The sequence below is a fragment of the Carcharhinus amblyrhynchos genome, chromosome 5 (assembly GCF_965287045.1).
Source record: "Carcharhinus amblyrhynchos chromosome 5, sCarAmb.v2.hapA, whole genome shotgun sequence".
Lineage (NCBI taxonomy): Eukaryota > Metazoa > Chordata > Chondrichthyes > Carcharhiniformes > Carcharhinidae > Carcharhinus > Carcharhinus amblyrhynchos.
Genome location: NC_137328.1, coordinates 96,019,543 through 96,034,289, shown reverse-complemented (window position 1 = coordinate 96,034,289; position 14,747 = coordinate 96,019,543). Strand labels below are relative to the sequence as shown.

The 14,747-nt window shown below is 42.2% G+C and overlaps 1 protein-coding gene across 1 annotated transcript in view; it reads right to left on the bottom strand.

Annotated features, from left to right (window-relative positions):
• Window positions 1-8,276: 8,276 nt before the first annotated feature.
• Window positions 8,277-14,747, bottom strand: part of LOC145343203 (isocitrate dehydrogenase [NADP], mitochondrial-like) — a 59,125-nt gene continuing 52,654 nt past the window's right edge. Inside the window, exons 9-11 of the mRNA XM_080189239.1 lie at window positions 13,839-13,936; window positions 12,080-12,172; window positions 8,277-8,789 (exon numbers count right to left, since the gene is read on the bottom strand). Of these exons, the coding sequence (XP_080045365.1) occupies window positions 8,705-8,789; window positions 12,080-12,172; window positions 13,839-13,936 (276 nt within the window). The 3' untranslated portion in view covers window positions 8,277-8,704. The remainder of the gene's footprint in view (window positions 8,790-12,079; window positions 12,173-13,838; window positions 13,937-14,747) is intronic.

The following is a 14,747-nucleotide window of genomic DNA, read 5'->3' as shown; positions in this document are numbered from 1 at the left end:
CTTATCAAAGTTGCTAGTTGTCCCAGAATATTTTACAACCATCAGATTGTTACCTTGGAAGCACAATCATAGTTGTTAGATACCAGCAGTTAGTTTGTACACAGCAAGGCCTACAGACAACAAACAAATAACCTGTTGCTCTGTTTCAATGACATTGGTTAAGAGAGGAATGTTGGCTAGAAGTGAAATCCACATTCGGCTTTGTATAATCTCATATCTATCACGCACAAAAACAGAAAATGCTGGAAAATCTCAGCCAGTCAGACAGCATCTGTGGAGCGGGAACAGAGCCAACATTTCGTGTCTTGATGCCCTTCGTCAGAACTGTTCTCAGATCCTGCATTCCGCAGTAATTTGCTTCGATTTTAATGTCATGCTTATGTTCACTTATGTTCAGGAAGATAGGCACTTGGTTTACTCACTAATTTGAAAGATGATGGGTGGGATTCTCCAACCTCATCCAGCCAGTCCCTGGAGCCAACACGAATGGAGAATGGAGCACTCAGCCAAAACTCCATTCACTGCAGCGGCACTGGAAAATCCCAGCCACTGGTAAGGTTGGAGGTTTCTGGCGGATGTTTTTTTAATTCATTCATGGGACATGAGCGTTGCTGGTTTACTGCCCATCCCTGGTTGCCCTTGAGAAGGTGGTGGTGAGCTGTCTTCTTGAATCACTGCAGTCCAACCCAATTGTCATCAGGGAGGAAATACCAGGATTTTGACCCAGCGATCATGAAGGAACGGCAGTATATTTCCAAGTCAGGATGAGTGGCTTGGAGGGGAACTTGCAGGTGGTGGTGTTCCCATGTTGCTGCTGTCCTTGTCCTTTTAGATGGAAGTGGCCATGGGTTTGGAAGGTACGAAGGATCTTTGGTGAATTGCTGCAGTGCATCTTGTAGACAATACACATTGCAGCTACTGTTTGTAAATGTGGTGCCAATCAAGTTGGCTGTTTTATCCTGACTATATACCATTGCCTAGGTGCTACACTCAAATCAGTGTGGGTTACAGGCTTTAGAATATGGTGACACATGCTGTTTTGACTGCAGCAGATACTTGCCTTTCTATTTTATGGTACTTTAAATTCCAGAGGATGAGTGTGCCCATAAGCGGAATAAGAAATGTCGTGTCACTCTATTCAGAGGAGCACAGGACTAATACTGCCGGCAAACTAAACTCAGCACATAAAACGATTGTTAAATGAGTGGTCTCCTGGAACATGGAATTAGGTGCTCTCTTAATCATATAGAAAGTTTCACCTCAACTTTTCTGGGTTGTGAACAGTTCCGTTTTAAAACCATGTACTCTTACTCAGTTGTTTCAGGGAGCACATCCCCTTTCACATTCATTTGAATTGCTTGTTCCTATGTGGTCTGAAAATGAAATGGATTAAACTTCATGTTTAATTTTTTTACACCTATTTTTATAGAGGAAACATTTCAACTACTATTACACAGTGGCAAATTCAACTGCACTTATTGGTATAGTTGATAAACTACAAAGATTAAAAGGGAACATTTACAAGCGCACTTTACTGCAATCATTTATTTTCTCCTTTCCTTTTTCTCTCTTGTTGACTTCACAGTGGGATTCAGTTTTAACAATGGATATCTTACCTGAATGATCATTTTTGTTTCTACATTTAAACAGCGAGTGCTAACAGTATTAGTTGGAAATGAACTTACGCTCACCCATTGTCCTCTCTCACACATGTATATTCCTCAGACAGGACACTGGATAGCAATCAGGAACATGAACCCTGGCCAATTTTCTCTGGTAGCAGTATTTTGCAAAGAACAATGTGTTTGTTCATTTTTTTAAACATACCTTAATTTTTTCCATGTTTCTTTTCCTGCCCATTTTTCCATTGAAATAAAAGTTAATATCACATCTTCTTTTGTCCTAATAGGAAACATGCATTCCATCTTGTACTTTATTTTTTGTTACAACCCACTGTTCAGATCTCATCCTACCTACCTTTCACTTGTTGCAAAGCTGACATCTAATATCACAAAAATTATGTCCCTTTACAACTTGCTTTGCTTTGGTAGTTTAACGATCAGTTAAAGCTTAGTGGTCTTGTCCAAATAATGCAGCTAGAATTGTTTGAGATGGTCACCGACATTGTTGATTGAGAAGTGTCTTGATTGTCCGTATCAACGTCCAGAAGACACAGTAAGCTTCCACTGAAGAGAAGATGAGCAAAAATAAAAGAATTGAAAGTAACCATTTGATATGGATTGATCGGGAGTTGCAGACATGGAGTAGGGATAAAGGAAATTTACTCTACTTGGTGGGAAGGGGTAATTGGTGTTCCTCATGGGTGTGTCCAGAAGCTTCAGTTATTCAATATATATATCAAAGATTTGGATTAAAGAATAAGGAGCTGTATATCTAAGTTTGCGAAATTACAAGTTGTGTAGATAAAAACTGGCAATTTACTCATCTCTCCCACTCACCTGACAAAGGAACAGTGCTCTGAAAACTAGTGGCATTTGCTACCAAATAAATCTGTTGGACTTTAGCCTGGTGTTGTGAGACTTCTAACTGTGCTTACCCCGGCATGTCCACATCTCAATTACAAAGACAGGCAGACTAAGTGAGTGGGCAAAACATTGCCAGCTGGAGCTTAATGTAGGAAAGACTGAGGTCATCCATTTAGAATCCAAGAGTGACAAGTCAAATTATTTTCTTAGTAAGAGACTAAGAACCATGCAGACGTAAGGAGATTTGCATGTCCAAGTACAGAAAACAGAGCACAGGTATATAAAAAAAATCAAAAATACTCATGGAATATTAGCCTTTACCTCAAGGGGACTTGGAATACAAAAGGAGAAGTTAGACGTCAGCTGCACAGAACTTTGACAGATCCCATCTGGAATATGGTGAGTGCACTTCATAAAGGAATTTTAAAGGAGTGGCGCCAGGGTGGCATAGTGGTTAGCACTGCTGTCTCACAGTGCCAGGGACCCAGGTTCAATTCCTGGCTTGGGTCATTGTCTGTGTGGAGTCAGCACATTCTCCCTGTGTCTGCGTGAGTTTGCTCCGGTTTCCTCCCACAACCCGAAAGACGTGCTGGTTAGATGCATTGGCCATGCTACATTCTCCTTCAGTATGCCTGAACAGGCGCCAGAGTGTGGCAACTAGGGGGAACTTCATTATAGTAAGCCTACTTGTGACACTAATAAACTTTATTTTAATAACACCGCTTCAGTAGAATAGGCTTAAAAAAGTAGGTATGTGGACATGCTGCATAAACCTGCACACCAGAACATGGTAACACTATCTTAAAATTTGAGAAAGGCTAAATATGAGTGAAATCAGGTAGCACTTTTTCCACACACAATAGAAAGTTTGAACTCTCTCCACACAAGACTGTAGATGCTGGGTCAGTTAGTGATTTTCAAGACTTGGGTTGATTGATTCTTGGTAAAGGTGTCAAAGTGGATCAAAGGTAAGTAGATACAATTGAGATACAGATATTATTGAATGTCAGAACAGGTTGGAATGGCTGAACAGTATACTGTTGCTATTAATGACTTGGTCCACCAATGGATGGAGACCTGGGCAGGCCACATTTTTGGAATTTTCCATTAAACATGGCCGCCGTTACCAAACAGAAGAAAAATGATTAGACCAGTGAACAAAAGGAACATTTCCCAAATGACCCTTCCATGCAGCCTTACCCAATGGGCAGGATTTTACAGCCTCGCTCACTGCAAAACAGTAAAATCCCACTCGAGGTCAATGGACCTTCTCATTGTCTGTGCCTCGCACACTCCAATTCCCGTGGCGGACAGGGTAGTAAAATTCTGGCGAATGAGTTTCATGTGGCCAGATTAACAGGAAGCAAAACACTGCATACAATGGGGAAGGAGGGGTATATTATCCACTCCCATTTGGGGACGGAGGGGGAGTGGTGTGGGATGTGTTGTGGGAAGTGCAAAGTGGCAGGAGAATTGAGCAGGAGACCCAAAATGATTTTCACGTCAGTGGGACTTCCCTATTCACTTGTCCCCACCCCTGCCAATGATGTAACGGGAATCTCTATAGCCGTGATACTCATTTGCATTAGTCTCCCTACATTGCATTGTCCATTTATAAAAGAGTGAGGGCACACCAATGTGGATCACAAAAGTCCCCAGTGTGTGCACACTGAGTAATAGAGCCCACTGGAGGTGCACAGGTAGAGCAACAGGGGCAGAGAGGGTCATGCCCCAGCTGTAACTGGGCAGAGCCGAAGTGGGATGGCATGGGGGAAGCAGTGAGTTCCACTGGGGGGAGGGGGGGGTCCAAGCTTTGATTTTTTTTCAAAATGGCGCCCTGATCTTTCAAAGGTTACTGGCAGGATGGGCTATGTCGTGGGACCCACCCCTTCCCTTTAAAAAAAAATTGTTTGAAAGCATGGCAGGAAAAGACAGCAAGGCAGCCAACGGCTTCCCTCTGACTTTCCCACTTGAGACACTTCGAAAAAAAATCAGAAGATTCCAGCCAATGTCTCTCTCTCTGTCTCTGTAACTCCCAGGACTTTCTTACTTTGAGAGAGCAGAGTAAAAAAATAGTGATGATATAACTCTTGCCTTTGGATTTAAAAATCTGAAAGTTGTGAGGAGGGAAGACAGAGCAAGGTCAAGATTAGTAAGAGATTTAATTAGGTTTGGTTCTTCATGCTGCTTCTGGCTGGGTGCTTGCAATGTTATGTTACCACTGCAAATTGGCTGGAAGTGGCAGGTCTGGATGGAAACACTCTTGCATCAATGAGTCATAGCCACATCAGCAATGTGCGTTCTGCCTTTCTTCTGATATTCTTCATTAAATTTGAGGAAAAATCGCAAGATTGGGAGTCATGTGTGGAAAATGGAAGTTTCTTTGTCCTGCTGTTCAACAATACATTAGAAAGATTCAAAGTTCACCTAACTGTGATCTTTCCGTTCTAGCTGCTTTTACAGTTGTTTTTCTGCAAATGGAAGAGTGGATGGAGATATTCTTCTGAATGACTGTTGTGGGGAACACACCATGGGCTATTTTGTAGCCTTGATATTGGTACAGGTGCAGCCTGCTTTTGCTTGCCTACCAGTCAAACATAGAAACACCGAAACTAGAAGCATGAATAGGCCATTTGAGTCTTCAAGCCTGCCCCACCATTTATGATGATCATGGCTGATCATCAGATTGAATATCCTGATTCCCCACTTTTCCCCATATCCCTTCCTTCCTTAAACCCCAAGAACTATATTTGATTTCTTCTTGAAAACATGTCTACATATTGCTGTATTGACATATGGTTTGAGGTTAATGAACCAGATAGTGCAGGAAGAGGACTTTTACCCCATCGAGTCTTCACCAAATCTCAAAAGAATATCCCATCTGTGCTATCCCCACAATCCTGCCCATTTCCCATGGCTAATCCCATCTACACATTTACATGTCTTTGCACACTAAGGGACAATTCAGCATAGAAAATCCACCTAACTTGCACATCTTTGGACCGTGGGAGGAAACCGAAGCACTTGGAGGAAACCCAAGCAGATACAGGGAGAATGTGCAAACTCCACACAGTGAAGAACCCCTTGAGGGCCAGTTTCATATAAACCTAAAATGTTCAGCAAGAAATGGATAGATTCCATTAGGTCATCTGTTTTATATCTGACCTGATTCTATTCTCCATCTCAAAATAATAATAAAATAGCAAAAACTGTTTACTCTAGTTAGCAGTGTTGAAATATAGAAAGTAGTGATTCTACCACAATTGATCTTCAAAGATGAATGGAATAAGAATCAATAGGAAGCCATATGGATAATGTACAAAATCCATGCAAACAGTTCATTATCTTGATTCGGTCACACCTTTCAATTTTCATCACTTTCTATTTTCTCAATTGTCAGAATGCCAAAAAACAGGGGAAAAAGGTGTTTCCACGGCTTTCATGGTGTGTGAAGTTCCTCAGATTGACGACATTAGTGAAAAAAGTACAAAACAAGAATCTTATTAAGTTGGGCTAATGATTGTCAGCTAGATTTTTTTACTATGCCACAATCCCTAGAATTTATTAACTCCCTACTTGCTCACCATTCCCAAACCTTGTCATTTCCCATTGTTATCCATTCATTATTTTATTCTGGTTTGTTTCTTCTATTGCTCTCTTTTTCCCTTTGTGCATCTAACCCTTAGCCCTTCACTTTCACATCTTCTCATTGCCTCAACTGGAGATAATTCCACTTGGCTCAGTTTATCTACATTTGACTTCCTCTTTCTTGTTCAATATATGCAAGTTCCCATGTCTGCTATTTCAACAGCTGGTGCAATCTGTTTGCACGTTCTCCCAACCCGATATGCCTATTTGTCATTTCTGCCGAGCCTTTGTAAAGTTTCTTTTGTCCTTGTTCTTGGTCATAGCTGGAGTCAGTAGGAGAAACTGTTATCCAAACTAGCCTGCAATGTAAAATCAGTCTATCCCTGTTATATAGAATGGATCAATTAGTCATTGTAAAGTAGGGGAGGTTAAACCCAGCAACTTTCCCTGATTGAGAGCAGAATTGCCCTGACATCGATAGAGATAGGCATGACTAGAGGGTCAATTGTACTGATGAAGAACAGAATAGCAATAATTAAGATAACAAGCTTGATGAGAAGGCATTTTCATAAGCAAGCAAGGGGAGGCAGATTTGGATGCATGTGGGGGGGCAGGGGGATGTGGTTTAAAAAGTGACAGCTGAAGAGAATCTAGACATCACCCTGTTATCTTTTGGGTTTTCGCTCCAGTGGTTTTGCAGAGAAGTGGGGAACTCCCAAGCAGCTGTCAGGTATGGTACTTAAATATTCAAATAGGTCATTCAATTCTGTTTTAACCAACAACCCTGTCTTTATCAGGCAGCAGACCGGTTTCCTGAACTGTTGGCAACTCTCCAGCATCTTTCAGGCAAGTGCATAGCGAGAAATACTCCTTACCTGGAGATCAGCAAAATTGAGAAGCTCCAAACATGGTCAGGTGACAGATTACTGCTCACAGGCCCCTTCATAACAGTGATAACAGTGTTTTCAGTGCTTGAGGGGTAGTTGCCAACTTCTTGCAAGGCACTTCACCTGTCCTGCATTTCACTCACCTTTAGCTGTAGCTCTCTGTTACCGATCTTTGCCACAGCATGGGAGCAGTTTATATATCTTTACTTTTCATCTCTGATGAAGAGCAAAAGGGGTAACAGCACCAATAACAAGTGGACCAGCAGCAGAAGGAGCAACAATAGCAACAGCTGCCTTCTCCTCTGCCCCCATTCTGCTCCACAGGTCAAAGGGGATGGTCACCAAGATCCAGTGGAAGGAGGCAACATCTCCAACACACAGAGGATCAGTTCTCTCTCTCTCAACATCTTTCAGCACCTGTGCCTCGGGAGGCTAGTATGGATAGCGGAGAAGGACACCATTTGTCAAGGGTGGTTGTGAATCATGGGTGCGCAGGGGCAATAGGCTAAGGGTGAGAGTGACTATGAGCTGCTCAGATGGAATTGGCTGATGGAGACTCGGCCGGGAGACTCACCAAGGCCATGGTGCCTAGTGGGAAACCTGCGAAATGGCACAGTGGGCTGGGAGAATCGCCCCCATGCTGTTCTGAGGTGATCGACACTGGAGAATGCTAGGAAAGTCAGGTTTGGCATCTGAAATTATCTCTCCACTCAGCTTCTCTATCTCCCTGAGGCCCTGGATCCTCCCATTACTTAGTCTCCAGGATAGAGGGTCCACACTCTGGCTGTTGACTTTCTCCATGCCTGCTTGGTTGGAGAGGTCATCCTTCTCTGAACCTGCGCTGCAGCCTCAACAATCCACTTGCAGTTGAGCCTTTTAAACATGTGTCATGATTCCTTGAATTAGAAATGCTTCCGGAGATTCAACAGGTTCCCAACCCAGCACTCATCCTGGCATTTTGGCGGGGGATATCGTTATCCTGCATCCATTATTTTCTAAAACCATAATAACCGGTTAGTAATTAAATTTTAATTTTCACTCTAGTATCGATATCACCATTCATTACAAAGGGGCTGGAGATTTTAGCATAATTACTGCAAATCCATTTCATTTTAATGTCCTCACATACACACAAAGAGTCAATACGATATTTAAAATGAATTGGCAGCATTTTAGAAATTTTAATATGAAAGCTTCCGTTTTAAATCTCGGTGGCAAGTTGGAGAACAGCCTTTCACACCTTTACACCTCTTTCACAGATATCTCAGCGCGTAATTCCAGCTTATCCGAATGATGGTATTATAGAGCAGCACGGTTTTCAAAACAAAACTTTCATTTTAATAACATTTCTTTTAAATCAAAAGGCGCAAAGTACAAAGTTTCAATGGTTACTGAGCAGTTTCTATTGGCATAAGGAGAAGTTACAATTGGCTCACTTCTGTGTTACAGGTAACAGGCCTGAGACCACATGAAACCAAGAGTTGTTTTTGCATCAAAACTGCTGCCACAAAGGAAGGGATTACAGGAGGTCGAAAATAATCATTTTTTCCAATTTAAAATAAAGTTCATGTTCAAATAAACATATAACAGCGACAATGAACAGGAGTTCATCACAAATCAAAGCAAATCCAATCGCCCGAGTAAACTACCGCCTAAGTGCCTTAAATCTGCGTCAGAAAATAACATTGGCTAACAAGCATCCGGGAATGAATCCTGAAGGTTCTTCATTGTTCTCGGCCCTTTTCAATGACTCAACTTCTTGTCCAAGTTTTCCTTGATGGCATCGAGAAATTCTTCAGTGTACACATAGTGCTGCCCTGGTTTTACACTAGCAATGGAGGAAATGACAGAATGTGAGTGGAAACAGCTTTTGAGCATTCAGTTCCTTTTCAATTCAGGCACAAACAACAGAATTTGACCTTTGCAACCATACCCAGTTTGAACTGGTGCCTACTGCTCTGCAGCATAACTATTGCAACTAACCAGTCCCTGCAGTAGGCATCAATAACTCAAGCAATTTTAAAGCAGGAGGTCAAAACTAAGGGGTGCAGCACATTGCATTTGGGCCTAATTTAGGTAATTCCCCCCTCCCCAGAGGAAATATTAACACTAAAATCTGGCATGTCACTACCTTACATGTGTTACATTATTTTTGAGCACTGTTTACCAGTATAAGGGTGGGATTTTACAGCCTTATTCATTCTAAATCCTGCCCAAAATCAACGAAACTTACAATGGTTCATCTCTTGCCCGCTCCAATTCCCATGTAGGCGGGGCGGTAAAATTCCAGCCTAATTGTTTTTTAAAAATACCTGATTTTTGCTTACTTGTATCGGACTCCTTTATTATTTATGCCTCATTTCTTTGGCACTGTGGATGCAGACAAATTTTGTAACCAACTTTTCTCATTGTTCTGCTTATTGTCAGTTCTTCATTGCTATTTTTTGCTATTCCTCATTTGCCTACATTTTTGACAACTGATAGTAATTGATTATTAATGGGTACTATTAGCTAATTAAGATTTTTTGCCCCACCGATACGTGATGTTTTGCAGTGTACCACTTGGGAAGCGAAGTGTGATACCTTTGAAAGGTAGAGAATTATGGAGCTGTACTACATGCAAAACATTTAATTATATAGATGTTTCCACAAGTGAGTAAGCAGCAGAAAATATGAGAAAATTAGTATAGAAATGGAGGTGCTACTGATTTGGAAGTCAATGCATCTGTAGATACAGCGATGCTAGTTACTTCTGTAAGTGGTCTTGGCATCTTGCAGTTAGGAGAATGCCCACACTGCCCAACATCTATTAATACAGTAGTGTGATATAGTTCATCAGCCTTCAGTTTCAGAGCAATACTCACAATACTCTCCATAATGTAACATATTTAGGAAGGTCAATATATGGCGCAATAAACAACCTAACCAAAATCTTCATGAACTTTGTAACAATGGTACACACCCAAAAAAAAATGGGAAGAGGTTGTTCAAATCAATTAAGGTAAACTCTCTGGTATATTGAATCTCTCAGCATGACATCAGATTGTACTTTAAACAACGCCATTGCTTCACAGTACTTAGCAGATTACCCCAAATGTTCAACAATCAAAAGAAGCTGTTCCTGATAGCGCATTTAAATTTACGTTTCAACAACATCCATTTGTGTTCTCAATTCTGAAGCTTGGTGTACTTTGGGATAATAATCTGTTTTCTATATCGATATACCATTTTAGAGTTTAAGCTATTTTGATATATTTCCCCATGTATTCCCTTCCTTATCTAGGAGGCTCAAGATTCTTTATTTTTCTCATAGTTCTTTCTTTTCCTGAAGTCTTTTTAATGCCAAGTTTGTAGTGCAGTGCCCAAAATGGCATTAATTAAATTGTTGTCTGACTAATGCATTGTAAATCATCACAGTCTTAAATTTTACTTTTCAGCTAAATTGCCGAGTAATCTGTTCATTTTTATAAAATGGTTTTGTTGCGTTGTTCCCAGAATTGACAATGATATTGCTGCCATTATGCTCCAGTCCCATTCACTCTTTTCCACAGATCTGTCATCAGTTCCTGACACCAAGCTCAGGTGTACGCAATAGTGCCAAAACATGGGGTGGGGAAAACTTGCACTGCTGAATCCGCTTATCTGCACGTCAACAACAAAATTTAGATAGACATTCTATCTCATCACTTAAATGTTACTGAACAGAGTGAATTTTTGAGGCCCTAACAAAGGTCTTTGTGGACACCATTGACCCGACTTTACCATCAAGTTGCGCCCATTTTTGGGTGTGAGAATTTGGTAAAGTCGGGCATGAGGTGAGTAGCACTTGACTTAATGGGTTGCACACCCAAACTTATCAGCATTTCCCCCTTTACCACCGCATTCAGCACAAAACAGACATGGTCCGCAAAGGTCCGATTCAGACGCTCCAACTTCTGAGGAGATAAGTTCAGAGCTTCCGGTGGCTTTCCTCGGGGGTGGGAGGTGGGGGGTCTTTCTGGTGGAAGGGAGGGGTTGGGGCAATGTCTGTAGGGATGAGGAAGGCATTATCCAGGCTGGGAATGAAGTGGCAGAGGAGTGTTTTTCTATTTTTTTTTACTACGCATGCACAGTTGAAGGCGCCAATCGGAGTTGCAGCATTTCAGGTGCAATAGGCCCCACTCAAAGGCTGGTGCAGCACAATTCAGAATCACTGCTATTTTCTCAGGCAAAGTGCGTATACAGGCACCTGAGAATGGGTCTAAAAGTCAGATCTGAAACACTCCCAGTTTCAAGTCTGCACAGCACTTAGAATCAAAATGGTAAAATAGGGCCCCATGAGTCACATCCTGACAATTGAAGCATCTTCTTGTAATAACTTTTGCTCACCAGCTAGGTATGAAACAACTACGGGCAATCTTACCTAAAAATTCTAAGTGCCAAACAAGTGTAAAAATGGAAGAGAATTGCGCAGAATTTTTGGGCAAGTTAAAGATCAAATCTTAGCACGCTGTAAGGAAAAATGAAGGAAGACATGTTTCCTGCCAATAGGGGGAGGGAACAGGTTCTAAACTGGCCCAAAAGCCAGTGGCTTATAGCAGAGGGTGCCCTTGTGCATATTTCTCTGTTCTGTGCTGTTGCACACTGGCAGTGTCACTGGGCACCAGGCAGTGCGAAAGAGTTGGTGCCTAAAAGGAAGCAGCAGGGGGACACCGTGCACTGTGCAACTGGGATTGGGAGGGGAGAACACTGCCCACTCTACAACTCCCCCAATCCTAGTTGCAGAATACGCAGCATCCCCCTGCTTGCCTCCCCTTTGACCCCACCCTCTTAACCCTTGACACTGCACAGTGCTCAGTGGACCCCAGTTGAGTGTCTTTTAACTGGGGCATTATCAAATGCGTTCTGGAATCTATATTAAAAAATACCCATAGTCATTCCCTGGTTAGAAATAATGAAGGTGAAATACTGATCTTATGGGCACTTTTCATGAGTCTTCCCTCATTCCTATTCTAAACAAATCCCTGACCAAGTTTCATACCTTGTTCTTGATTCCTCTGCTGCTAATTTACATACAGGCTTTTTAAACTGACTGAGGATTGACTGCAATTTTACATTATAAAAAACATGCTCACTTACTTCTGCAGCCCATGAATACAAGCTGCCAAGTCCTTTGTCATGGTACCACTCTCCACAGTTTCTATACATACCGTCTCCAAGATATCAGCAAACCTTGGAGAAATATCAATAACAGAAAGTTGTATCACAATGGAAAAACAACAGGATTCTTTAATGTGCCATGTCACAGAGTGGGAAGAAACAGGTTTGTGGCTGGGGCTCTCTGTTAGGAAATCCAGTAGACTGGGGAAAATATACTGAAACAGACCACGTGCTTTCTTACATACAGGGAAGAGCGAATGGTGAGGCAATCACACTGGTCACTTCCTCTAGGGTGCTACTGCAGCAAAGGCTTTGCTATCTTGGACAGAACTTGTCACTGGGTTTGAAGTGACCTCCTGCAGCTTAATGACACACAAAGTCCCCAAAAATAGTGAAGGGAGGTGCTTAACGGTGTAAAGAGGAAGGATTGAGATTGGACGAAGAAAAGTTATATTCTGATAGCGAGTTCATAAGATATAGGAGCAGAATTAGGCCATTTGGCCCATCAAGTCCACTCAGCCATTCAATCGTGGCCAATATGCTCCTTATCCCCATTGTCCTGCCTTCGTCCCCCATAGCCCTTCAATACATTACCAATTATAAAACTGTCTAACTCCGCCTTAAAATCTGTCTAACCCCTCCTTAAATTTACTCACTGTCCCAGCATCCACCGCACATTGGGGTAGTGAATTCCACAGATTCACAACCCTTTGGGAGGAGTAGTTTCTCCTCAACTCTGTTTTAAATTTGCTACTCGTTATCCTAAGATATGACCTCTTGTCCTAGAATGCCCCACCAATGGAAGTATCCACTCCACATCTGTTTTATCCATATCTTTTATCATCTTGAATACCTCAATTTGATCTCCTCTCATTCTTATAAATTCCAGTTAATATAGGCCTAAATTGTTCAATCTCTCTTCATATGACAAACCCCTCATCTCTGGAATCAATCTAGTGGATCTCCTCTGAACTGCCTCCAATGCCACTATATCTTTCCTCCAGTACGGGGACCAAGGTTTCTAAATAGATGAAAGCATGAAGATTTTGATATTTGAATGGAAAGGAACTCCACTTGCAGACAGCACTCGATACAGCTGTGAAACTCAGCAGGAGGTTTGACAAAGCTGGGGATACATTGCAGCTGAGTGACATGATGCCATACCCATGGGACGGCACGGTGGCACAGTGGTTAGCACTACTGCCTCACCGAGCCAGGGACATGGGTTCGATTCCCAGCTTGGGTCACTGTCTGTGCAGAGACTGCACGTTCTCCCTGTGTCTGTGTGGGTTTCCTCCGGGTGCTCCAGTTTCCTCCCACAGTCCAAAAGACGTGCTGGTTAGGTGCATTGGCCATTCTAAATTTTCCCTCAGTGTACCCGAACAGGCGCCGGAGAGTGGTAACTGGGGGATTTTCACAGCAACTTCATTGCAGTTAATGTAAACTTGTGACTAATAAATAAATAAACATTACACGCATTTTCCACAACGGGTTCCTGGAAAGACCAGATACCATAACCATAGCTCCAAATGATAAAGTTCCTATTCCAAAGGTTCTACTTTCATCCATTTAGAAAACTGCAACAAGCACTTGGAACTACCAGAAGCATAAAATCCACACTTTTGCTCACTGCTTGAAACACTCAGTCTTGTCAGTATAATATTCTGCTTAGTCATGGTCAATCCATAAACTTCTGGGCATTCTCAGTACATTGCTTTCAAAATCAAAAAAGACTCACTGCTTGAGTTGCTGATTGCCATCGAGTTTTGCTCTATGCTCTAGCCCTCGAGTCCAGGCAAAAATACTGGCGATGGGGTTTGTGCTAGTGGCTCTGCCCTGGTGGTAACACAAGATAAAAAAAACAACAGTGTAAAGTCACAGTGTGGAGTGCTGAGAGGTGGTAATTCAGAAGTAAACCGTGATGCACCAAACGTTTGTGCAAAATTCACACGTACATCAGGGCTTCCCAAACTCTGGGTTGCAAATGCCTCTGGGGTCACACGATGTTCTGGGACTGCGAATTCCAAAGCAGAAATGGCTGCTGGGTGCTCCAGTTTCCTCCCACGGATGTGCGTAGATTTGCCATGCTAAATTGCCTCTTAACGAGCCGAGATGTATTAGGTGGATTTGTGGGGTAAATATGTGGGGTTATGGGAATGGAACCTAGGCAAGATGCTCTGTCAGAGAGCTGTCGATGGGCTGAATGGCTTTCATCTGCACTGTGGGGATTCTATGATTCTATGGATACTATCCCAACACACCCTAACTTGGCTCTCATTCTGGGATCACTTAGGTCATGGCAATTTTCAAACCTCATATTGGGTGAAGTGAGTAAAAGTTTGGGAAGCACTGGCCTATATGTTCTGTCAGTCACCTGTGGTACTGCACAGAGAGTCAAAACCAAAGTGAAGCATGACTGGAAGGCAGGGATAACAGAATATTATATTGTAAGAGGGAAAACAGATATAATTCAAGTCCCATTTTACAGTGACACATTCTATCTTTATTTTTATACCCCCCACTATAAATGCCCACATCTGTACCAATAATGAATGCTGCCTATGTAAACTCTTCCTGCTGTAACTATACCCACCAGCCAATGGTGGTGCAGTAGCACCCCCACTGGAAGCAGAGTAAAATTACAGGC